Source organism: Dryobates pubescens, chromosome 8 (assembly GCF_014839835.1).
Source record: "Dryobates pubescens isolate bDryPub1 chromosome 8, bDryPub1.pri, whole genome shotgun sequence".
Classification (NCBI taxonomy): Eukaryota; Metazoa; Chordata; class Aves; order Piciformes; family Picidae; genus Dryobates; species Dryobates pubescens.
Window position 1 is genome coordinate 17,720,515 of NC_071619.1, and position 26,351 is coordinate 17,746,865.

Consider the following 26,351-nt stretch of genomic DNA (forward strand, 5'->3'; position numbering starts at 1 on the left):
TTGTCTTGCAAATTCAATAAACCTCAGCTGCTTTCTCCGGGAAAGGCAGAGATGAGATGAAGGCCTTGGGTTACAGTGCCTGGAACTTGCTCTTTGTCAGAGGGCTCCTGTAGTTGCTATATGCACATGAAAAAAACCTCACAGTTGTTCTGTGAGGGTTTAAACTAGGTCTGAAACCTAACAGTCAGGATATGATTTGCATAATTTAAAATCTAAATAGAAAATAAAGTGGTTAATGCAGTTAGCATCTCCTAATAGTTAAGATCGTTTTCTCTAGTAGACGGGAGACAGTACTGAAGCAGGAACAGTCAACAGCTGCCCTTGAATAAGAGAGCAGCTGGGACCCAGGCCTGTGCCATGACTGACGATGGAAGGGGGAAAGGCGTGCACAGGCTAGGCTAAGGCTGCTGGTGGCCTGTGCTGATAGGCGCGTTAAGTTTCAGGTATAAATGCTGGTTTTGCACGTTTACCCTACGTAAAGGCCGGCAGTACCGAGACGCTGGAGCCGCTGCCGCCGCCCTCTGTCGCCCCCATTGGACTACAGGTCCCAGGAGCGCCGTGGCCTGCGGAAGACTCACGTGCCGGCGGCCCGCGGCGGGGCCGTTGCATCCGGGTCCTCCTCCGCGCACGCGCGGCGTCTCGCGTCTTAACGACCACAACAAGCGCGAGCAGAGCGCGGCGGCCCGGCGGACACCGGCCCCTGACGGCGCCAGGAGCACCGCCCCCCGAGGGAGCTGATTGGGCGAGCTGCGTGAGAACGGGCGTCACATTGGCCCGTAGGAGAACCCCTGGCGGGGATGTCATAAAGGCTAGGTAGGCGCGGAGGCTGCCGGGGAGGAGTGGTGTTGGTGCCGGTGCGGGTGGCGAGCGCGTCCTTACCCCTCTCTCGCTGCATGAGGCCCGCCAAGGCTGTCGAGCTCCTGTGAGGCGCAGCGGGCGGGGCTGCACGGGGGGAGAGGAGCTGTGTCTCCCCCCGGAGCGGGCCCGGCGGACAGGTGAGATGAGGCCCCACCCTCCTGTCGCGGATCGGCTCCGCGATCTTCGGGCCCTCAGCAGTGCTGTTCCCTCAGAGGCCCTTTGCTGCCCCGATTCTGTTGGCGTAAAGTGCGTCCCTGGAGGGAAGGATGGTCCGTCCCCGGGGATGGACTAGGAGGACGGCTGGCACGACCGGTAGAGCCCCGCATCCTACCCGGGCTGTGAGGCCGCCCCGAGGCGCGCTGGGGATGGTGGGCAGCTGCTCTCACTCCTTTGTTTGCGGGCGCTCTGCTTTGCTGGCCTGGGTCCGGCCTGCCGCCCCAGTGCAGGGGCTGGACCGGGCTGGCGGGAGCACGACGCTGCCGAGGGACTAAAGCTGCCGTCATCTCCACAGCCTTCCCCGACGAGTCTCTGTTTTCACGTCTTTCTCGTGTTTATCCCTGACCCTGATGAGGGCAAGCCCTTGTCAGGAATCTTTGGGCGTTAATATCGGAGCTCGGATTGACGTGTTGTTCGTGAAAATAAAAATAATAAAGGTAGTAGGTAGGACCTAGGGTGCTGACTGAAACTACACTCCGAAAAATGTGATGCTGCTAATGTGATTATCTGTCGTTTGGCCTTGCTGGACAGTAATGTATTGCTTCCTAACAGCTGTTCTATTGTTCATCAAGAATAAATTGAAATTCTCTTTAACAGCTACATTCAGATGTGGTTAGAACTATGCTTGTTTGCTTTATAGGTGAAAAATCCCAAACATGAACAGCAGTACACCACACCTGTCCTCAAAGTTGGCTTGGCTAGAAGTGGAATGTAGTTTCCTGACAGATCATCTTACAAGGAAGTTGTAAATCCTTTGTAATGGCCAACAAGAAAGAGCCTCCTTTTTTCAATGAAGATAATATGGGACCGTTTCATTACAAGCTTCCTTTTTATGAAACTATGGAGCTGTTCATTGAAACACTTACAGGAACGTGCTTTGAACTGCGAGTTTCCCCCTTTGAAACAGTTATTTCTGTGAAAGCTAAAATTCAAAGACTGGAAGGTACTATTCTCTCTTATTTCAGTGTCAACTTTATTACTTTAGAGGAAATCTTGTTTTACAGGTTGCAATTGCTGAAATCAAACCAGATAGTTTAAGTGGTTTGTTCAATAATATGTTTATAAACTAGGCACTTGATTTATTGTTTAGGTTTCATTACAATTGAGTTGTTTTTTTGTTCTTTCCTTTTCCTATGAATTCATGGCTTAGACTTCACTGGAATTAATATTTTTATTGTTGTCCTTTTTGTGTGTGTGTATAATTATTAGGAGAAATCTTTTGAAGTCTATGGTAAATCATCTAACTTTTGATATTAATGTGGGATGTAGTATTTTTGGTGTTGAAAAGGTTCTCTGGCACAAGTTGATTGTTAACTAGTGCAGTTAAAAACTTCAGTATTGCAGTACAGTCTATGCTGTAATTGAGCATAATTTAAGCTAGGTGCTATGGTCATTGCTTCATAGGTTAGTCAGTTTATAACACTGCACTCACAAGAGCAACTGCAGTGCAGGCTATCCCAAAGGTAGTTTGAAGTTATGGATAATGTCCAGTTCTATGCTCCCTAGTTCAAGAAGGACAGGGAACTAGTGGAGAGAGTTCCACAGAGGCCCATGAGGATGATTAGGGGATTGGAGCATCTCTTATGAGGAGAGGCTGAGTGACCTGGGGCTTTTTATCCTGGAAAAGAGAAGAATGAGAGGGGATCTTATAAATGCATATAAGTATCTAAAGGGTGAAGATCACAAGGAGGGAGCTGGGCTTTTTTCAGTGGTGGCCAGTGGTAGAACAGGGAGCCACAGGTACAAACTAGAACATGGGAGGTTTCACTTAAACTTCAAGAAGAATTTCTTTGAGGGTGCTAGAGCCCTGGACCGGGCTGCCCAGAGAAGTTGTGGAGTCTCTTGTCTGTAGATTTTTCAAAGGCTGCCTGGATGCATTCCTGTGCAACCTGATATAGGTATACCTGTATCAGTAGCAGGGTTGAACTAGATGGTCTCCAGAAGCCCTTTCCAACCCTATAGCATTCTGTGATTAGGTGAGTGATCTTTTGCTGGTAGAGAGCTGGCTGAGCAATATTTTGTCTTAAAGGGATGCTCTTGGCTCATCTTGCCTCCTTAAAGTTATGAGGCCAGATCTGGTCCTAATGCAAGGAGAAAAGATGTAGGTTAATTTTCTCTTACCACTTTGCCTCTACAATGAGTGTCATACTGCATGAAATTTGAAATATGTGTGTATACTTACTGTAGCTACTTTGAAGCAGGATGTCATTATTCTCAGCTTGGCTGAATTAAACAGTGTAGCTTCATGAGCTGAGAGTACCAGAATTGATAATTTGAAGAAAAGAGATCTTCTCTTTCTTTAGTATATCTGTACACATTCTTCATGCTTCTGTCTGTGTGGAACCCGACCTCTGAGAGGTGTAATATAATGCTTTAGACTTGGATGTAAGGTATTCTTTTTCCCTTATGGAAATCTGTACTAACAGACAGGATGGGGGAAGAAAAGGAGTAGCTGGTACAAGTCTTAAAACACAGAAATACTGCAAGAGCAGGAGTAATTTTTTCCTGGTAAAGTCACGTAGTAGGTGCTCCCCCATGCAGATAACTGGAGGTTTGCTTTGTCATGTGCCTGTTTACTGTGCTGATACAGACTAGAAGTTCATGAAGCTTTTTGAGGGTTATGTTTTGTCTCAGCTGCTAAAACTTTCTTGCAAGCCTGGTTAGAGCAGCATCTGGAAGGTGTAAGTAAGATCACCTTTGTCAGGATATTTAGTATGATTATATTCAATTACTGGTGACTTTGTTACAGCCTCCTCTTTGTCAGTCCCTAGGATAGAGTAGATCAATGCTCACCACCCTTGACTCTAAAGTAGCTTACAATCACACAAGTGAGAGCTGGAGGGTTTAACAGTTATGAAAATGGTCCTGCTGCTGTTAGTTGTGAACCTTTGTACCTCTTCCCTAGTGTAGGTAGTTTGTGGGCAGAAAGAGGCTGTCAGCTCAGCCTCTCTGAGAAAGACCGAAAAATAAATGTTTAAGAAACCCTCCAACAATTTCAGTATTGGATGAAAGATAAGCACACTGTTTGAACTTTATGACATTTGTAGTGATTTTTAAACATAGTCATCTTCTACCCACAACATAAAATCAAGTTTGTTCTGAAATCTACAGGTTTGGGGTATTTTTCTGGCAAACCTTCTTATCATGCCAAAAAGAGTAAGGGAGTGAAGCTTAAGGAGTGTATCTGGTATGCCAATCGAAAGATAGGATACAGTACCTACTTTTCTCCTCTCCTTACCCCATTTTAGTAGGTCAACTTGTTAGTACATCTGCAGCCATTTCGGTAGACAATTTGCAGACTCCTGTCCTCCTATAGCATCACCTGGCTAGCCCACTTCCATTTGAACATTGAGGAGTTGTGTCTTGCTCTAATTTCCTTTTTTCTTGGTACTGATTTGGAGCAGGCCAGTGATAGAGTCACATGCTGCTTAGGGATAGGGATAGTAGATGGTTATCTCACACTCTCATTATTATTGACATTCTTACATGCTGATCCCACATGCAAATGTCTCCTCAGGAGAGCCTTACTAGAATCCAGAGAAGGGATAGCTGATTCATATTTCTCTGCACCTGTATCTGTAAACCACATACCATTTCCTCTGTGTATAAATACAGAATTCTTAGAAAGCAGCATAAAAGGGAATTAATAATAGACTGGTCTGTTTCTCATTACAGCATAGTATAATCTTTTCATCTGTTCATTTAGTCAGAAATACCTTGTCACTGTTAAATGAACAGAAGCATTTTTTACTGCAGTACTGCCAGTTGCAAGCCAGCCTTTTTAACAAATACTCTCTCAGTTTATCAGAGTGATTGGAAATTACTCCTTAGAGGCTGCTGAAACCATAACAAATGCAGACAGTAATGACTTAGTAATTGCAAGACTACAAAACAACACAGGAAGGAACTTCACTGTAGACTTGCTGGCTGTTGCTGAGTTGTTCATGTTTTACTTATGCTGCAGACTTGAAACATAACCAATATACAGATATGAAATATCTGGCAGTGTTAGTCTACTGTATGAACATACTTTGTAAATGCCTTATGGACTTCAGAGGATACAAGATTCATGTTAAATGCCATCCAAGTGAAGTAAAGTTGTGTTGGTCATTCATAAAAAAGATTAGATGTGAGCTGTGGTGAGAAAACAAAATTGCCATCCTCTCTAAAATGACATTTCCTCTAAAGTGCCATCCCTCTTTGGCACAGGGATGACCACTTAGCATGTCTCCTATTTGCTTGTTGAATCTGCTTGGACTTCTCCCAGAATCTAATCTCCTTTTTTAACTTGCTGGTGATGAGTGTTGGTAGATTTGTGCCCTTCCTCCAGCTAGGAAGGGGCTATCCAACCAAACTTTTGCCATGGCTTGCACTCTTGCAAACCTTGGGAAGCCAAAATGTTTCTAGAAACCACCTGGAAGAGTCTGGTCTTTGTATTCCCATCTTGCCAGATGTATTTTAGGAAGTCTTACTAAATCTACCCTCTTTCAATTTGGAATTATTACCTCCCTCCTATTACTGTGCTTCCTAATTAGGAATCCCTTCCCATCTTTCCTGTAGGCCCCCTTTAAGTACTGGAAGGCTGCTATAAAGGTCTCTTCTCTAGGATAAACAACCCAGGCTGTCCTCACATGGGAGGTGTTCCAGCCTGTTCCAGGAGGTCTTCACAGCCTGCCTCTGGACCTGCTTAAGCAGTCCATGTCTGTCTTATACTGGAGGCCCAGGGGCTGATCATAATGCTCCAGGTGGGGTCTCACCAGAGCAGTGTAAAGGGGCAGAATCATCTCCTTCCACCTGCTGGCCATGCGTCTCTTGAAGTGATGCAGAATGCAATTGGCTTTCTGGGTTGCCAGTGCACATTACTGGATCATACTCAGTTTTTCATCCACCAGTGCCCCAGTATTGCATCTGTGTCTAAATGAATTGGTCATGCAGACAAAAAGAAACACATTTAATTGTTGTGCAGAATATGGATTTTTAATAAGGAAAAAAAATCAGTATGCTTACTGAATTTGCCCCAGAAATTGAGTTGTAAATTAATATTACTGGATATAAGTAAAAGTTCTGAAAAAAGAACACCCACATCATAATTTAAGTGTTTGTAATACAAAGTTTGACTAGCTGCTCTGGTACTACATTGTATGTGTGACAGTTCAGGTTCCAAGCCAAGCAGTGATCAAAATACATTTAGAGTTGTCACCACCATAACAGAGCTGTCACCAGTTAGCTTAATGTGACCTTGCCTTTAATCACAAACTGGTGTTCCATGTTATAGTGAATTATTCAGCATTTCTGTAGTTAGAAATTTATCTTACTTTTCATGTCAGTAGACATGAAGCTCTGAGGTACCCATAAGGGGGAAGAAACCTCCCTCATCTGATGACTGAAAAAGAACAAGTACTCACTAAGCCTAAAGCAGTTAAGTACTGCAGGCCCTTTGTTAAGCCAAAAGATTGAACTCTGTGTGAGCACAAGCCTGCTGAAAAGTTCTTCATGACTATTTGGGAGGCAGGATAATCATGACTGAAGGCTACTGAATTAGCTATTCTTGTCCTGCTTCCTCTCTTCTTTCCTGTGTAATCTACTTTCTTACACTTCCTCTGCTACATCCACATTCTTGAAAAAGCAAAACTCCCCAAAGTCCTCCTACCAAGCTTCAGTTTTAATCTATATTTGTTTGGTTTGTTTAGGTATTCCTGTCTCTCAGCAGCATTTAATTTGGAATAATACAGAACTGAAGGATGACTATTGTTTGAATGATTATAAGTAAGTATAGAATAAAATTGCAATTAATGTTTCTAAATGATTGTTAGCATGAGTAATAGAAAATGCTACAAAAGTATATTTATTGTTATTCACAGCATTTCAGAAGGTTGCACTCTGAAGTTAGTTCTGGCTATGCGAGGTGGACCTATTAACACTAGAAGAGGTAGGTGTTAACTCAGTTAAAAATTGTTATTTTCATGCAACATCTTACAACTGTCAACAGCTTCTCTTAGCTAAGCATTATAGACAAGGAGACTTCATTTCCAAATTGCTTGCAAATATACTTAACAAAAGTGGGGAGGGGTTTTTTCCATCTTTACTTCCTTAGGATACCAAGTGCTCCATTCTTCTTGTGTTTTTTACCTTTAATTTAACAAATATCTTTAGATGTACAGAGTCATCAAATCTTAAAATCAGCAATTCCTCACCTGCAGAAAAAATGATGCTGTAATGTCATTATGTAAATACTTCTAAATTCTGGTTAGTAAAAAACAGGTATTAGTTCTGTCTGATGTTAAACTTGATTATGTGGATCATTGATGGAGGAGGGAAAATGCAGAAATCCCTTGATAATTTTTATTTGGAAAGAAATCAGTATATCTTCTAGGTTGAGGATTCCCATTATAAACTGAGCTGAGCTCTCAAAGGTGATCAAAATAATAAAAGAATAATTTTATTCTGTTTTTTCTATTTGTAGTTCCTGTGGAAGATCCTATCAGGGAAATGGCTGAATACATGGATCCCACTAGAGATGAGGTCTGGGAGAAAGGGACATCCAACAAGCAAGTTACCTTCTTAGTCTATCGGGAAGGAGATCAGTTGAATTTCTTTCGTGTGGTAGACCGGGGAGATGGCACTTTAACACCATTATCTGAATCTTTGAGGTAAGGTTGGTTTTAATCTTTATTATTCCAAAGGGGGGTGCCATGTAATTTTCACTTTTATTTGTAGACTTTATCAAAGGTTTATCTGGAATATTGCAAAAATTCTTCTCTAAGGCCTGCTAAAATGCTGGAGCTGGGTAGCTGAAAAACAGTAGTGCTTTGTGGTCATGCTGATTGTCATCTATCACTCTGTGTGTCAATAGAGTGAGATAAAGGTAACTTTGTGCTTAAGGCATTCTCAAGCTACCAGTCCTTTCTGAAAGGAAACATTGAACATTTCACTTTTGCCAAGTACTTTCTCTTCCATCTTAAGGAATTTGTTGTTTTTATAAATATTTATCTGTTCACAGTATAGACTTTTGGGTTTTTTGTATGGACATGAGTTGACCAAATGATTAATTGTGAAGCTAGGAGATTGGCACTGCAGAGTCCTGAGAAGACTGGGAGATGGAATTGGTATTTTGATTGGTTTGGGCAAGGGATGTTTGTCTTAGTTTGGGATTTTGGTGGTCTACTGTTGAGGTACCAAACCTTTTTCAGTTTCTGTCACAGAATCTAAGATCTGTTACCATCAGAAGAGCAAGTATATCACTTCAGCTACGACACTCTAGCAAACAGATTAGTGCTCTGTCTGTTTGTTTGTTTTTGTTTTCTTTCTAAAGCATCACGATTTCTAGATACTGACAGACCAGGGGGAAAACTAGAATACCTTTTGAGTAGTATTGTGTACGGTGTTGAAAATGCATCCATTTGTAATGAATTGGACACGCCTAATGTTGTTCTTTCATTTTACTGTAAATATTGTACATGTCTTAGTAATTAATGCTTCATTGCTTCATAGGAAAACCAAATCAGATAATGACTTCAAAACATTAAGGTTTTACATTCTGTTAGAATCCAGAGTGGAAAAAGGCTATGTGATACTACAAATTTCCGGTGACTACTGAGGTCAAATTTGTTCTCTGGGGACTGGTAATTCTAATCTGTTTATTTTCTCCAAATGTGAGGCTTTTTGGAAACCTAAACTGATCCTTTTTTTATTTTATTTTATTTTTTTTTTATTTTGAAAAGGAGAAATAGAATATCACATCCACATGGGTGACCCCTCCATTTCCATTTATGGTGAGAACACCCTTCAGGATGGATAGAAATTGGACTTTCCTTCCATACCAGTGTCTGGTTAATTGGAAAACTGATCAGCTTGTTGTCTGAGTCGCACAGTTAACAGCTTTGGCCATACCTTCAGGAGGCATTTGTGGAACTGGATATCCCCTCTGTGGGGAGAATATATAGTGAGTGTGAACCAACTGTATATGGTATAACAACTTCCCAGAAGCGTGGTTATGTTCTGATTTCAGCATCATCATTTTGCATGAGCGTCTTATAAGGAATGCTTATGTGCTAAAATAAATGGGTTTGAAATGTCTTTGCATATGGTTTTACATAATGTTTTGTCAACAGATCAACTACGGATGTGACTTTCTAGTTTTGAGAATACTCTGCATTGAAAACATAATAACTTGATTAGAAGGTGAACACAAACTTTATTTTCTTTTCAGTGGTGGTTCGGTTTACAATCTGTATGCCGATGATGAAGATGAGACAGAGACATCACCATCTGGCCAACAGATTATCGAGAATTCCATTACAATGAATAAAATGAAACTGCTCAAGGCAAAGATGGAGAACATGAATCTGAGTAAAAAGGTGAAGTTGTGATTTCAGTTTTTCTGTCTTAAAATGTTTTGTACTCCCCTTGTACTGGCTTTTCCAACAAGGAGGTCAGGTACTTGGAAATAATCAAAGGTAGATGATGGCTTATCTGTTAAGTAAATGTTATTGTGTAAATGCTCTGCTGTGTGTCATTGGCTTTACTTGGATCTGCCTATCCACATTCAAAGAATTCACTGCTGGTCTCAGATTTATTTGCATGGGTGGGGTTTGGGGGTTCTTGTTTTTTTTCTTCTGATATATTAAGTAGTATTATTTTGCACTGCTACTCTAGTAAAAATTGATTTGTCTGTAAAAAGAAGCTTCATTAAAAAACACTGTAACTGCCTATACACTTAAATATGAGAATGAAATTACCTAGAAGACAAAACATTATGTTGGTGTTCATGTCTAAGTTACCTAGATGCAAAAAGAAGATATGCTTTCGTTGTTTGATGCTAAGCTTCTCTTGATAATTTGGGTGGCATTCTGGCTTTGTTTTCTATTTTTGTCATGTGACCTATTTACTAAATAGTCTTTTCTGATTATAATCTTTGAATTTGTTATTCAGATGTTGGGGTGAACTCTTGATGGCTAGTAACAGATGAAGGGAGTAGAAAGAATTATTAGATTTTTTTTTTTCCTAGCCTAATACTGCCTGAATTCCTGTGGATGTGATCTCAGTTAGGTCATTGAAGGCAACCATAATTCAAATGCTAATTGTTTTTGCATGTGGGATTTGTGGTTTTTAATAGCCTAAGAAGACTGTGAAGGTGAAACCTCGTCCTCCAGTGACTCCTCGACCATCCAGTGGCTCAGTGGGTGCTGCTCGTCACCGCTTTTTAAAAGTGCTCCCACATATTGGACAGCCTTGCCTACCTCTTCCTGGGAATTCATACCACTCAGAGTCTTCCCAAAATGCACTTTCAGCATTGGCTACTTTGGCCACTGCGGGTAGAACAATGCCATCCACAACTAATGACTTTCTTAAAGAAGATGACACTTGGCAGAGCAGCTCTTGGTCTCATTCAGTTAGTAGCATCAGACTACCACCGAAAATATCCCGTGTCGAATTAGAAAATGCAAAACTACCTACAAATAGTATTCCAACTCCAGCAAATGCAGAAAAGGCATCTGAAAATGTGACCTCAAGTGAGGAGGATTCTGTTTTGTTTCCAAATCTAACAAATGTAGAATTATATGGAACAGAAGAAAAACTTTTACCTGAAACAGATGCTTTTGCTTTGTTCACAGAAGCAAGCACCACTGAACAGTGTAGTGAGATATATGACATAGGAAAGATGAACTCAGAACTTGAGTTGTCTGATGGAGATGAAGAATCTAAGATTGTAGAGCAGCATAGAAAACCTATTAGCAAAGTGTTGAGCACTGCAGCAATGGGGGCTGGCCTTCTCAGCACTCGTGAATTAAGTCCTCAGAAAAATCTGCTTTTGTCACCTCTTCGGTATTCAACGCAATTGGCACGTCACAGTTCTCTGAAGCCACAGACACAGCCTAAATGCTTTGAGGCTGGTAACTTGAGATCTACAGCCTCCCCAAATGTGTTTCGGTCATTGGAAGTCCATAGTATCGCAGACTCCTCTTGTTCTAGGACTACTAGATTTCATAATGTGAAAGTAGAGTCACTTGGCAAAAGACCTGATGTAATTCCTAAAGCAGAGGCTAGGGACATCACAGATGTGGCTAACAAGGCATCCAAAGAACCTGTGAGTTCTCTGAGTAACTTAGGATTCCTGGCTTCACTGGCCCGAAGCACAAACAGGGAAAGTTTACAGAGTTCCTGTGGGACAGGCAGGTTTCGGACTTCGGGAATTGCACTGCCTACAAACCTGCAGCATTTTGAGGAAGAAAGCTTTAGGAAAACTGGTCCTCCAAAAGAAGCTGCTGAATATATTATAGTGAGTACTAATGCTTGCAAAGAAATTGAAATTTTCCTGTCTCTTCTGGTACTGACATTATGAAAAGTCTACTTTCCTGTGTATGTCTGTGTGTCTTTTCTGAGGAGGCAGGTGGGGAGGGGAAAGTGTGCTGAAGTCCCTGATAATCTTAAAATGTTTCCAGAATTCCTTTTGGTATCTTAACTGCCTGTTTATTTAAACAGGTCCTAGAAGTTATTTTTTGTTAAAATTTCAGTGGTTGTTCAGTTCCCAACTAAAATTATTGTAACGATAGCATTATGAGTGTGTGTCTGAGGTATCATCTGACTTTGCTGCTTATGTGCCTGGCTTCAGATCTCTAATGTATTTTATTTTGGTGTGAAGTATAGGGAGACTATTTAATAATCATTTTCGGTAAGGCCTTACATCAAGGAATTTTAATTTTGTATACAGAAATCATCTTGGATTCTTTATAGGTACATTGAGGAAAACATTGATTTCAAATGAGCTAATACCAGACTGCCTAATTCATTGAATTTCCATCTGCTAGTAATTTCCTTGTGGAAATTTTTACTATTTTTTTTTTAGTCTGCGCACGGGCTTGGAATGAATGGAAGTATTGCAGCTGTAGGGAAAAGAGTAGGTAAGTAACATGTCTTAAATAATAACTGAAGATGACTCTTTGGTCTTTCCTATATATCACATATGTACAAGAGAAGAATCTTTTGTCTTTGTAAGGCTTTTGAAGTACACACTGTGTTAGATTTCTGTAGCATAGTATACCTTCTGATAGCTCAAGGAATTCCTTAACATCCAGATGTTACCCAGATCTTAGGCAGACATAACGGTGACTTTCCTAGCTTTTCTTAGTCATGCGTCCCAGCTGTAGACAGTTCTGCAGTTTCCAAAAGGTCAGTTCTATGAATACTTTTGTGTGTACTAAAATCAGAGCCAAAGTTACCAGTAGCATTATTTTTAGAGCCACAACCTGAACCAGAGGGGTTTGGCAAAAGAAAACCAGGGAGGATGCTGAAGATTACTGATAGAGTGTAGAAATTTCTCCATTTTTTTGTGGTAGGCATCATTCTTTCTGTTGTAGTCTTAGTAACTGTTGTGTGCTGAATGCGTGACATATTCTGAAAATGAATCCTTGACTTGAAGTTTTCAGATTTTCTTTCCTTTCTGTATGATCTTAGGAGAAAGAGAAAGCCATATATTCCAAGACTTTAAGATTTATACATAAAGAATGAGGTAGAAGCTAAATCTTCAAATAGCAGCTGCATCAGAAAAGAAATACTATATAATTGTGATGATACAGGAACAGAAGCTGCTAAATTAGGGATCTGTGCCTTAGTTTCACAACTGGAGGTGCAGCTTTGAACTGAGAGTCTGTTGATGAACAGGTCTGTCCTTCCATACTGTGTGGTAAACCAGCTAATATCTTAATATCCACATCTGCATTATGGGGAGGCCTGCTATCGTATGTGTCTTGTCAGATAGAACTGTGAAGAGAACACTCCTCTGGTGTCTTTTATGTTAGACAAAAGCATATTTTCCTAAAGGTTCCAGACATGAAAAAGACAAAGTTGGTGCCATTGTATCACACAGGCTCTTGAGAGAGAGAGGTGGTTGTTTATGATGATGTCAGTTTACATGTAATTGCTATAAAGACCCAAAATGTGAGGACAGGTGTATTGTTTTTCCTGTTTTAGTATGGCCCACAAGCAGGGGCTGTCTTCAAGTAGTATCCTTTTTGCAAGCTGGCATAACTGATGCCTCTGAAGTAGTATACTTCTGGATGATGAAATTGATAGTGTGGACAAACGTTGCCTGGAAGTTTTGATGCTAGGTAGCAATGGTTAGCACTGATGGGCAGTGATGACTGCAATGTGCAGTGACTGTGTGGTCCTGGGCAGCGTGCTCTGAGTGTCCCTACTTCAGCAGTGGGAGTGGACTAGATCTCCAGAAGTCCTTTCCAACCCCCACCATGCTGGGATTCTGTAATGCTGTGCCCTGATTGAACTCTGGGACTCTAGTGCTACTGTTGAATGTATCCTGCTGTATCTCTGCTGAGAAATGACTGATGGGATTAAAGGTGTGCTAGGCAAAAAATACGTGATGTTGTGAGGTCACTTTTTGGGACCATCCTAACAATATAACGGTAGAAGCACTGAAAGAATGTTTGAGGGGATGCATTGCTGACTGGTAATGGCTTCTTGGTAAGTACAGATAAGCAGGTTGTGGACCAAGAGCTTGTTTTGATAAAGGAAAGGAAGGTGCCTTTTGTTTGTGATCTCCAGTTAATGAAGCAGCAGCCAAGAATTACAGGGCATAATGGCAAGTATAATAGTTGTACAAATGTGTACAAAGTGCCTTGTGAAACCATGTAGCTCAACAGAGGCCTGTAGTCTAATGTACTTTATTTGCTGTTATGGAGTAACAGTAAGATTTTGAAATGCTGCAGTACTTGTCTAGCAAACTTGGTGTTAGCTACTGAATATGCTAGATGCTAAGTACTTGAATACCCTGTTGGTCTCTTGGAAAGCCATTGTGTGAAGTGCTTTCTCAAGTACATTGTGTTTTCATTTTGCATTTGGAAAGACCATTAGGATATGTGTTTCTTGATTTCTTCTGTAATTTCTTGCTTATATGAACTTTTAACAGGTGTTAAAGATAATGGGTCTAAGTCCTGCATTGTGCTGCTTCTTCCAAAGGTGTTCATAGGCTTGAGGTGTGTTTTTCTGCTTTTTGGGTTTGAGCTTTTATTGTCCACTCTGTTTAGGCTTTGGAGTTCCCACCTGAAGTATCCTAAGAAATGCAAAATGATGACATGTAACTAGTTTGTGACCAGGAATGAGTAAAAATAAAATGTATTTACTGTCTTTCTACCTCTGAAAGCAGGTGAAGCAACCCGTCTCCCACCCGTGAATGGCTCAATTCAATCAAAAAAGAAAATTACAAAACATTGCTTTCTTTGTGGCAAGAAAACTGGATTGGCAACCAGCTATGAATGCAGGTAGGCTGAATGTATAACCAGCTTTTATTTGAAATGGATAACTGGGTAAAATAAAAGGTTCTCTGTGCTTTAGGGTATTCTTTAAGCACAACAAATCAAAAGACAACCTTCGAAAATGTTGCAGATCTGTTTTGCAAAACTCCAGGAATTAAAATTCAGACCTGTTGTGTCTGTTCTGTTGAGATGTATGTTCTTCCAGACAAATGAAGAAATGCAGGGGATTAGAATGCAAGATATCAGGAACTAAAGAACGTGGTTACAAAGGAAAAAAAATATAAAATATCTATTATAGGGAGAACTTACTAGAGATTTATATTCTATAACGTTTCTTAACAATAACTGTGTTAACTTCAGGAAAATCTGGTTTTGTACAGTTATTCAGATAATTTCCCTCAGAATTTGCCCTATTGCAACACATCTGTGTGATTGGTGAGTGTATGTGAATTTTTATTTGATAACTTTTTGATTTTTATGGGTTTTCTGTTTCTTGTGAGGCTTTGGTCACCTTTGAGCATTGAGAGTATCTCAAAAGCAGAATGCTGGAGTGCTGATCTCCCAAATCACGATTTGCAGACAACACAATGAGACCTGCTGCTTGGTGGTGATCACTTTAAACTGCAAAAAAACATCAAACCAAATCCAAACAACAACAGATTAAAAAAAAAAAAAAAGACAAAACACATACAACACAGACACACAAAATAGAAACAAAGACCCAAATGCACAAACAAAAGCAGAACTGGAAAAAAACCAAACAAACATGCACACAAATCAAAACAAAAGCAAAAAGCTCAGCCAAAACAAACCCACAACCCACTTTCTCTGTTGATTATGGTTCTCAAAGTATTGTTTCTCACAAGACATCCTTCTTTCAGTATTATTTGCCATGAGATAGTCTAAGGTTGGTAACCGCCGCGCTGCAAGAGCTACATTTGAAGCTGATCTTGATTCACACCAATAAACTGCAAAATGAACAAGACTTCTGCCATTGGATAATTGTGTTCTGAGTGAGGAGCTGCCTCCTTACTGACTTCAGTTTTTGATTTTGAAACAGCTTTAGACACTGCACTCTTCTGCTGAATAAGTATCTGCATATTCTTCTTAAAACTAACAGCTTGTGTAAGGTTAAAAACAAAGCACAGGAAAAGGGGAGAACAGTCTTCATTCTAGCAACGATATGACCTTTCACTAGAATGAAACATGAACCAACCAGAGAATACAGTTTTATGAGAGAACTGGAGATTGTGGGACCAAGAACCAAAGAAAAGCAAACATTACCAGGCACACAAAGACTCAGTAGCAGCTGGAGAATTTATTATGAACCCAGGTAGATAATTTCACTCATGAAAATTGCAACTGATACTGGGGAGATGCACTCTTATCCAGTCATATAGGAACCCGTCTTCCCTAGAGTTAGTCCATCTGATGTCTTCACAGGTGACTAAATCTATATTTATTAATTTCAAATGACTAATTTAAATTTATGCCAGACAGAACTTGGGCTCAACTCAACATGTGTTTTGGTAGTCTGAATGATGTGCTCGTTTTGAATTGAAATACTTTACTTGACTTTCACTTGATGACATTATATCGGTTCCATGGCTTAGTCCTCTGAATTTTAAGAACAGATGTTAGGTGAGGTCTTTAAAAAGAAACAAAATAAATCAAAGACTGTAATTTGTAATTGTGAAGTGTGTTTGATCCTTGCTAACTGGTTGCAGCAGTACTGATCTTGCTTAACTTCCCAGCTGAAGAGGAGATTGGGTCAAAACTCCAGCATTCAGTTACAAAAGTGTCATTTTGAGTACCCCCACCGGTTAGTGTCATCAGCCAAGGATGATTAGCATCCAAGCAATTATGCCAAATAAACAAGCATGTCAGAGAGTTAAAAGCTTCTAAAGACTTGTAACCTCTAGTATTCTTGGTTCTTCAGATGTGGAAACAATTTCTGTGCAACGCACCGCTATGCAGAGACTCACACCTGCACCTATGACTATAAGAGTGCTGGGCGAAGATATTTGCAAGAGACCAATCCTGTCGTTAGTGCACCAAAGCTTCCCAAAATCTAACATGGTTCTGCTGCATGTGGCTGTTCTGCCATTGAAGAATTGTATTGCATCGAGAGAAGCACTTGCATAAACTGCCTAATTTTTCCATGCTCCATATTTAAATATTTGCCAAGTAACAAAAGCACATGAGGATGCATCCTATGGAAGAATAATGTGAACACTACTGCAGTTAAAACTTTTCTTCTCTAGTGAATGAAAAGTGAAAGATGTAGTTTCAAAAAACTTACACAATGATTTAACTGTTACTGCACGTCTTGTGTTGTGTTTTATATTTGGAAAAGCTATTTCACTAGACAAGTCTTTAAAAGATGCACTTTACTAACTTTTACTGTATAGCCAGAGAGGGTGTTGTAATGAGGGTGTCATGTAATGTCTTCTGTACTATTGCGTTTTTTGTCCATTGTGTGATATATTCTAAGTTATTTGGATAGAAAGATCCTCCTCCCTCCCATTTCATCAAACAGCCTATTTTGAGATTAAGGGGGTAGTGTGTTCCATTCAGATTGGTATTCATATACTCTGTATCCATTCTGAAGATTACATATCATGTTAATCACATTTTCTTAAAATTATACTGTTTATATGACAAGTTTGTTTTTAAATAGAAAATCCCCCCCTTTGTTGCCATTAAATATAAGGAACAATTTATTTTAACTTCTTTTGTAATCCTAGATTTTTTAAGACTTCACTACTTGGTTTGTTAAGATGTTGAATGCTGTTACTGGAAGAAATTCTAATAAATATTAAGTTTTATTCCAGTTTATGCTCTTCTAAGTGCACAGAATAACTTTTCCTATCTTACAGTGTGCTTTTAAATTAAAAGTTGGGCTTTGCTGGAGGAATATATAATATTTTCTAAATTTACTTTTTCAGAAGCACTAGTTATGTCTGGTCCCACTGAAGTCAGTGGGAAAATTCACACTGACTTCATTAGGATTAATGTGACCAGCACTGTGCTTCTGAAGTCTTACAGCTATCCTAGCAAAGGCAAAATAGGTTTTCAATACATAACATGGTGACCTGTCAGCTTTTCTCCCCTGTAGCTGATGTGGTACAAAGGCAGTTCAGTAATTCTGTGAGACACCTCTAATGAGCATGTAGCTACTGCAGAAAGTGATGTTGGAGGAATATACCAACTTTAAGCTTTCCCTTTTTGATTCCCTTAATGTCTGAAATGTTTTTATAAGCTCGTGTTGCTTGACACGTTCTAGTATAAAAATCTACAACAAACCCCCAAAACAAAAGAAACCCTTCCACTATGCTTCTAGGCAATTGAACATCATGGTTGCTTTCTTGCAAGAGTACTCCAATACCTGGCTGTGGTATTGAAATAGTCTATGCTGTGTTCCAGTCAAACAGTAGCAGCTAGTAAGCATGGCAGTCAGAAGTCAGGCAAAAAAAATGAAGAGATCACTGAAAGGGAGAGAAGTAATTTGAAGAGTTCATATCCTTGGAGGAAATTCATTTCACATAGTGCACCTGCAACTTAAACTTCCTGAAGTTTCCAGAAAGCTATGATCTCAGGAAAAGTGTTCCAAAGTCATTCTTCTGGGCATGGGTATGGTGTCAAGGTAACTGTCTTGGTGCATGCCCTCTAGGCTTATTCTTACTGGACAGGGTTGCACCTGGTATGGACAACGTCATTACTGAGCAGTGCTGGGTACTGTGAATACACTATAGTTTTTATTTCATCTCCAGCATGGCAGAGTATTTGATGACAAAGAGTAAGCAACAGGGTAAATGTGCTATTGTTTTCCCAACACTTCCATATATGTGGCTCAGCAGCTTTAAGACAGGTTTTAGCCTTTTTGTAGATACAGTAGAGATTTGGTAAAAAGTGACATTAAAATCATATCAGTTACCATCACTTAATCTGATTTTTGCATAAATGTCAGAAAATTATTTTGCAGTGCATTAGAATGGCCATACTCAAATTCTAGTAAGCCTACATAACAGATAGGTGGCAGGAAGTGTCTGAGTTGATCTTGATTGTGACTCGTCCTCTCTGCGTATGCATAAGGAATTGTACAACAATTCTTTTCAAGAAATGAAATGTAGTAATAACCTAATTTCTGTGTGTGTAGTTGCTCTCAACTTTTATTATACCTCCTTTGGATTATACTGAATACAGACACTTTTTGTGCAGAACTCTTCTGGTTTTATTCCCATCTCTGGTACTGTGTTATGGACACTTCTATTTTCAATTAGTAGTACAGGCTTAAGAGCACTTAAATTCATAAATAATTGGTTTTGTTGCTAATTTATATTCTATTGGGTTTTACTGAGTCCCATGTTAAGGTGTGCTTTGGATTAATTAGTTTACTGTGTAAACTTACCTAAGTGTTTTGCATTTCTGTGGTGCAATGCATCTGCTATAGACAAATGTTTAGCCTTTGTGTAGTTGTTCATGTAATTAGATTGTACTAGAAAGCATTTACATAATGGAAGTTTAAAAATGACTTTGAGTGCTCTACCTTCCTGTCAGATATTTTTTTCATGCTTGAGGACCTGTGAGGCATAGCCAGGCTGGTCTCTTATTGAATTACCTCCAGGATTCTTGTGTCAAATTGATGAGTGCCACAGAGGGGTCAGAAATGTATTGGCCTCTTGAATGAAACCTCTAGAAGGCTATGATGATAAGGATCTGTCTGTTTCCAGTTCCCATCTCTATTCAGTCTGCAGTCCCCAGAGATGTAAAATTGCACTGGTGCCTTCATACAATCTTTAGCTGCAGTGTTTCCAACTTACATCATGGGGCACCATCTCCTGGATTTAAATTGTGGGTTTGGAGTTGCATGTGCCTGTAAGGAGTTGCTTCCACCTGTAGCTTTTGCACTGCGTCAAGTTTTTCAGATTTTTATCTAAATTGGGTTCATCTTGAAATGCATTTGATGCTTTCTTTGTTTTCTGTGTTAGCAGTGAGACACAGGACTTTCATATAGCTAAGAAAGCCATGTGAAACTATGATGTAGTTGTGTGTGCCTGGGCTGTTTCTGAGTACTGTAGTTCTTACCTTAATTTTAGGGTGGATTAGCTTGGCAATGTTTGTAATGGTTGGAGTGTTGGGTGGAAAACAATATAAAAATATTCTTGCCTTCTTGTAGTTAATGTTCTGCTTAGAGATTACTGTCTAAAAGCAATCAGATACGCTCAACTGAAAGATAAATTTAGGCTGCTTCTTGTGAATCAGATGAGTTTAGAGCCATTGAGGTATTGTTCAGGTAACTCTTGATTTTTTAAATGTGTAGGACTGTCATTAGTCACATTTTCAGCAGACATTTACCAAACCAATCTCCTGTTCTCTTTATCTGATTTATATTCCTAATTTGTATTGGATGTTTCTAAGGTTACCTAGGTGTACTGTTTCATGTAACAAGCGTATCTGTGCACAGATAAAGGGATGTTCCTTTTCACAATATAATCTTTATCCTCCTTTTCTCTACACACACTGAGTAGATAAGAAATCAAAGGGTTTGCAAGCAAAACATTTTAACTAAACAGAAAAGCTTTTTTACCACTTTTACCAAAAAAAGAGCAATTGCTTGACAAGATAAGGAGGATTGCCTTTCAATAATGATGTGTTACACAAAGGCCACAAGATGTCAGTGGAAACCCCAGCCCGAAAGCAGCTCTGGGATAAGCTAGTCAGATGCACAAATTGGGGACAGAGCTATGTGTTTCTCATTACGCTTGGGCTATTTCTGGTTTCAACTTACTTTACATTCCTAGCTTCTCTTGGTTTATCAGGTAGCCTTCTTCAGCTAAGTATTTCAGCAAGCTGGTCATCGTCCTCCCCCACTGCTTTGTTTGCAGTACAGTTAATGTTCGCCTTACTTGACCTCTTGAGATTAAATCTAATACTCTGTTTTTATTAGAATTTGCAGCCATAGGTTAAAGAGGGGGTCCTCTGCTTCAGCTCTTTGGACCTCCTGAGATCCTGTAGGATTTTTCCTGATGAATCCTTCCATCTCAGAGTTTTGCTAAGACAGTCATATGGTTAAAGAACAAGTTGTAATTCACAGTCTTTGTAGTCTCTTGCCAGATTCTCTGTAAATTTTTCTCTCAAAAGATGAAACTACGTTATCCAGACACATCTGGATTGACTTTGTGAGCCAAGTTCTTTCCTGTAGCTATGTAATTCCATGAATAAATCTCCATTTTCTCTTGGGACTACTAGCTACTTTTGATTATAACTCAAAGGCAGTTGTTTCAAAGCCATCCTATGCATCAAAAGTATGCATATTTAAGAAAGCTGCAGAATCTGATGTGCATCTTGGCTTCCTGATATGTGAATCTCTGTCTATAGCTGTAGGTTCTGCCTATTCCAGTATGTTTGGGGGTTTTGTTGATGGAACCAAGTTTGGGGGTTTTTTTGCTCTATATTTTTTGTGTGCACATTAGTATTTTGTCTCAGGATGTTGATTTGCCTTTCCCATTAATGGGAAACCCAACCAAAACTAAACACTGCGCATAAGCAGCAAATTAATAGTATACCTACGGAAGTTTACAGGAAAAAGGGTAACAGCTCTTTCCCAGCTCACTGCTTGTCTCTTCAGAGGCATGTCTCATATAGTGTGTGTATACATAGCTACATAAGGATATGAAAGCTATTTCTACTAACAATGTTCAGTATCAGAAATAGGTTTTGTTTGTTCTACAGTATCGTACTGAAATGAAGCCTGCTTATAATGAGATATTCTTTGCAAATTATGAGTGTCAGTGTGCAGAAGTAGTGCATCTGGAAATGTGAGCCTCTATTTTTTGTGTAACCTCTCTCACCTAGGCACTTGGGAGGTAGGGAACTGGTTGAGCTACAGAAAGAGACAGCAGGGGGCACCAGAGGCATTTAGGAATAACAAAACTTTGGGGTTTGTCCAAGAAAGAAATTTACAAAGACAATCTCTGATAAGGAAGACAGTGATTATTTCATTATGGCCCTAATTCAGGCCACTCTAAACAGATCTGAGGAGGTCATCAATAGGGTACATTCCTACTCTTTTCCTAACTACAAAGTTTCTAAAACAACTTTGAAACTAATGGAAGAGTACCTCAGAAACAAATGATTGTATGCTGGGGTTTTTATCACAGAATCGCAGAATGGTAAGAATTGGAAGGCACTTCTGGAGATCATCCAGTCCAACTCCTGTGCTAAAACAGAGTCACCTAGAGCAGGTTGTGGAGAAACACATCCAGGCAAGTTTTCAATATCACTTTTATTTTGGAGGATGATGGAGCACTAGAATAGGCTGCCCAGCAAGGTTGTGGAGTGTCCTTCTCCAGAGACTTTCAAGACCCATATGGATGTGTTCCTCTGTGACCTGCTCTAAGTGATCTTACTTTGGCAGAGGAAGTTGGACTCTGATCTCCAAAGGTCCCTACCATTCTATGATTCTATTTCGAATGAAGAAAGAGGCTCCACAAGCTCTCTGGACAAACTTTTCCAGTGTGCTGACACAATCAGAGGAAAGAAGTTTCTCCTTATGTTCTGACAAAACTTCTAGTGTTCCAGTTTGTGCCTTCTGCGCTTTGTCCTGTCACTGGGCACCACTGAAAAGAATCTGGCCCCATCCTCTAGACATCCACCCTTTAGATAGTGGTAAGATTCCCTCTCAGTCTTCTCCAGGCTAAACAGGTCTCTCAGTCTTTCTTCATAAGAGAGATGCTCCACTCCCCTAGTTATCTTCATAGCCCTCCACCAGACTCTTCTCTAGTATTTCCCTGTGTCTCTTGAACTTCATTAGGTTCCTCTTCGCTTAACTCTGGCCTGTGAATGGCAGCACAGCCTTCTGGTGTGTCAATTACTCCTCCCAGTTTTCTGTCATCAGCAAACTCTCTTGAGGCTATGCTCTGTCCCCTCTTTCCTCATTAATGAATATCTTAAACAAGACTGAACCCAGTACTGGCCCAGAATAGAGAGCCCTCCTCTATGCCTTCCCCACTAACCCTGAAAGTATGAATTTCATAGGTGTCTGCTACCTGAGTTAAGCTGGATACTATGTATGCAGTAAAAAATATTACTATCCCCATAATTTCATACTGTAAATGACAAATACTGGTTTCTTTTTCTCATGGGTACAGGGTGAGGATATGAAAGAATAAATTCAGTGGTGTGTGAGAGTGTGTAACAGTAACTGCTCAAACTGACCACTCCTTACTACTTGTCCTTTCTGACCTTGCAACTCAAGAGGCTTCAGCAACATCAGTTTATTCCTAAACCACACTTTAAGGCTGCTTTCAGTCCTTTTTAATCCAGTCTTCAGTAGGACTGATTACTATATCTCATTGAGTGTGTATATACATGGCTACATAAGGATTATATATTATAATCACATCAGGATGGTGAATTATTGTTGAATTAGCTGTTCTACCAGAAATTCAGAACAATCCCTAATCACAAAAATAGTGTGACTTGCATGGTATGTGATTAAGAAGGTTAATGAGATGGAAATAAACCTGTTAAAGTTTTCTAAAAGGAAAAATAGTTTGAAACATCTTTTTTAAAGCAGACAATTATGTTTTTCTCTCTCTCCTACCCATAATCTTAATGTGCAGGTAACATTTTTATTTGACCTGATGTTGTCTGAACAGGAGGCTTTGATCTATTTTGCATGAATATAATTTTTATTTAATGTCACGTATTGGAACTGCTGCCCATAATGGGCTGTATTTGGGTTATGGTAGTGGTTCACTAAAAACTTTCACTGGCTGGTGTAAAGTTATAGCACAAAGATGAATAATGAATTATCTTTGTTTTTTTTAAACATGGTCTTGAGACTGAAAGTTGAGTAACAGGATTTCTTCTCAGCATTCTCTGTCTTGACAGTGATCATAGGTAGTTTGCTTTAGGGGAAACCACAGGACTCCTCAATATAGGTTGGATTAGCTTTAGATCTGTCCAGTCCAGCATCTGTGTCTGAGAACAGGAGATAATAGACACTTCAGAAGAAAGTGGAAGAATTCTGTAACTGAATGCATAGGAGCCTGTTTTCAACACTGGATCTTACCTCCTATGCTAATGACTTATCTGAATTGTGAAGAACTTCCTGTCTTATTATACAGTATGATATTACTTTGGAGGCCTATAAAGGTCTAAACCTATTTTTGTATTTCAATAGATTCATAGTCTCATTTCTTTCTATTTATGTATAATGCAAAAAAGATTTCCTTTCACTCTAGTTCTGAATGTCCTACCATTTTAAAATTGAAATTAATTTGGTCTAGTGTTATGAGAGAGAAGAGTTTCCTGAATAGTCACCATGTTCTATGTTTGCATTACATCTCCTCTTACTCATCTTCTTTATGGTAGCAATTCACTTGCTTCACTATTCCAGAGCCTTAATTATGCTTGATGTCCCCTGAATATCCTCTAATTTTGAAGCATACTTCAGAGATCTTTCTGTCGTCTTCAGTTCCCTGATTCCCATTTTCCTGTTTTGTATATTTAGCTTTAAGCTTCTCAAGATACTGTGAAAATGGAAGTCTCTACAGTTTTGATTAAAATAATATCTGGTAAAATATGCCCAGGGTTCTTCCAAGGGAGATCCTATAGAAATGCTTAGTATTACTAATCTATATGTAGTCTGGACAGGATATAAATAGCATTAGTTAGAATATGAGAAGGAAATGTAGGAAAGCTGCATAAGGGGGGGCATCTAGCTGAGTTCAGCTCAATAGCTGTGCATATGAGGAAGATGATGTCTTGGTTTTGTTACACAAAACCAGGCTGCCTATTTTTACGCCTTCACCACATTAAATGTCAGATGTATGCAATCTATTTATTGCAGTGGGGAGAGCCAATGCTTAAATATTGACTGCTAAGAGGTAGGCTCAGAAAATGTCTTTCCTCCTCTGCGTATTTGGCCTTGAGGGGGGAAGTAAGTTAATAGAACTTTGTATACACTCCTCAGTGGTCTGAGCAACAAACCTGGAAGTGCAGTGCACCAGTCAGGTCCTATTTCCAAGTTCTGATCCATAGAGAAGGAAATGGTTTTGGTTGGTTTTACTTCTTTTTGCAAAATAGAGGAAGAAAATGGTGAGCTGCAGTACCAGCTGACCTCTGGAGGCACTTTGCTTGTCACTGAGCTTCACTTTATTTTTCCCCTAGTAGTGCATGTCCCACTTTATTCAAGCATTAAATTTATTGGGGTACAAAGAATGGACTAAGGTATGGGCTTCTCATTTCTTTCATCTGGATACTAAATGGCTTGCAGTGTTAATATGCCTTAATCAAATGTGACACCTTAACGCTGATTGGATTTCACTAGAGCCAGTTCACCAATACTTTAGACCACAGGTTTTACCTAGAGAAATTACCTTAAAAGGTCAGTCTGTTGCAGTTGACAACCTTTTCCTTAGTTTTGAGGCTCAGCAATGAGAAAATCCCCAGAACACTTCAACAGGGGACAGCATTTATGAGGCCTGGTTAGGCTTTATGACTGCAAAAGCTTATCTGCAGAGACAGACTCAGAGCTGTATCCAATCTTGTCAGTCTTCAAAGGCACCCTCACATGACTGTGAAGAGTTGCTGAAGTCTGCTGGGGTGTATAGTCATATGCCTGTTTGTCACACGCCATGCCACATTAAACCTGCTGCATTTAAGGCTGGCTGCAGCTGCTGTTGAATCCACGGCATACAAGGGTCTTACATCACTGTATTGAGAGAAAGGTTACAACTTGGTTTGGAGGGATGCCTTCTTCCCTACACACCCACCCACCCCCCCCTCCCCCCGGGGTGGTTTCCAAGTGAGACTTTAATGGCTGATGCCGCTCACTCTCAGGGGTGGGTTTCAAATGATCTCATCCTAGGGATTTTCCAGGGCCAGGTTTTAGTAAAATGTATTTACCACAGTGCTAATTTATATCCTGCAACTGAGACTGAAGAAAGTTCAATAAATTTCAGGCACTTACTAGGACATCTGCAAATCACCTCCTTGAAGGTCTAGCAGTGCTTTTATTAAATGTGATATAAGCTTTGAAGTCCAGTGCTTTTCTGGTAAAAGCCGATTTCTTGAACAGATGTTGATCAGCACATTCTGCTGGGTTGCTGCTTGCAAGTTACCAAAAATAGGGGTCTCAATTATAAATTATCTGAGTGAAATGGTTTATTTTAGAATGACTTCATGTCTTTGAATATGTTGCATGCAGGTATTTCATGAGTAGCTTCACTTTTGGACTCAACTTGTAAACAGTGTCAGTGCTTCAACACTGCTCGGTGCTTGTTCGCTGTTGTAACATCTTTCAGGTGCCTGCCATGCAATTCTAATGCATCATCTAATTTCTTTTTTCATTCACTTGCAAGCTGTTGCCATTTATTGTAGCAGAATACACTTCTCAGAGAGCATCTTACAGTTATCACATGTCAGAACATTCCTGGTTATAATGTTAATGTTCTGGGCTGGCAAAGAAAGGGAGTGGTACCTGCTCTTTTCCTATTCTTGAGGGAATCAGGAAAACACTGAACTGCCTGTATTGTTGAAACAATCTCAGCAAATAATTTTCCTTCTAACAGTGGCAAAAAAAAAAAAAGGTCTAGTTTTCTTGGTTAATGTCAAAAAGTGTTCCCACCTATTGTTGGATTTCATTCTTTCTACTTGAATTCACATTAGTTCCTTTTACCTTCCATGATGCTCCTCTTTTCCTTCTCTTAGCAGAATCTACTTTATTCACCTAGCACAGGCAGAACAGCAGTGCAGGAAGGAGTGACCCCTAGGCTCACCTTCAACAAAACTAGGGGTCTTCAGAGAGCTTTTTGTGTGCACATAGAAGACAGTGAACAGGTGAGGGAAGATGCAGCTTAGCATGTGCAAGTGAAAGGAAGTAAAGAAATTCAGCTGACCTGCAGGAAAAACTAGCAAAGAAAAAGCTGTAGGAGCACATCCTGGCTTGTCTGCATGCATGTCATGTTTGCATGCGAGCACATATGAATATGTCTGGAT

The 26,351-nt window shown here is 39.9% G+C and overlaps 1 protein-coding gene across 3 annotated transcripts; it reads left to right on the plus strand.

The window, feature by feature from the left end:
• Positions 1-590: 590 nt before the first annotated feature.
• On the plus strand, positions 591-17,424 carry ZFAND4 (zinc finger AN1-type containing 4). Of its 3 annotated transcripts, none has more exons than XM_054163428.1 (10): positions 591-813; positions 1,715-2,017; positions 6,765-6,840; positions 6,936-7,003; positions 7,538-7,724; positions 9,284-9,431; positions 10,190-11,353; positions 11,921-11,975; positions 14,231-14,348; positions 16,282-17,424. In XM_054163428.1, the coding sequence occupies exons 2-10, from the start codon at positions 1,834-1,836 to the stop codon at positions 16,415-16,417; spliced, it is 2,136 nt and encodes a 711-aa protein (XP_054019403.1). In that variant the 5' UTR covers positions 591-813; positions 1,715-1,833; the 3' UTR covers positions 16,418-17,424. The 3 variants fall into 3 exon arrangements, with proteins under 3 accessions (XP_054019403.1, XP_054019405.1, XP_054019404.1); XM_054163430.1 differs by having other exon boundaries at positions 14,234-14,348; XM_054163429.1 differs by lacking the exon at positions 591-813 and adding an exon at positions 825-995.
• The last annotated feature ends 8,927 nt before the right edge of the window (positions 17,425-26,351 follow it).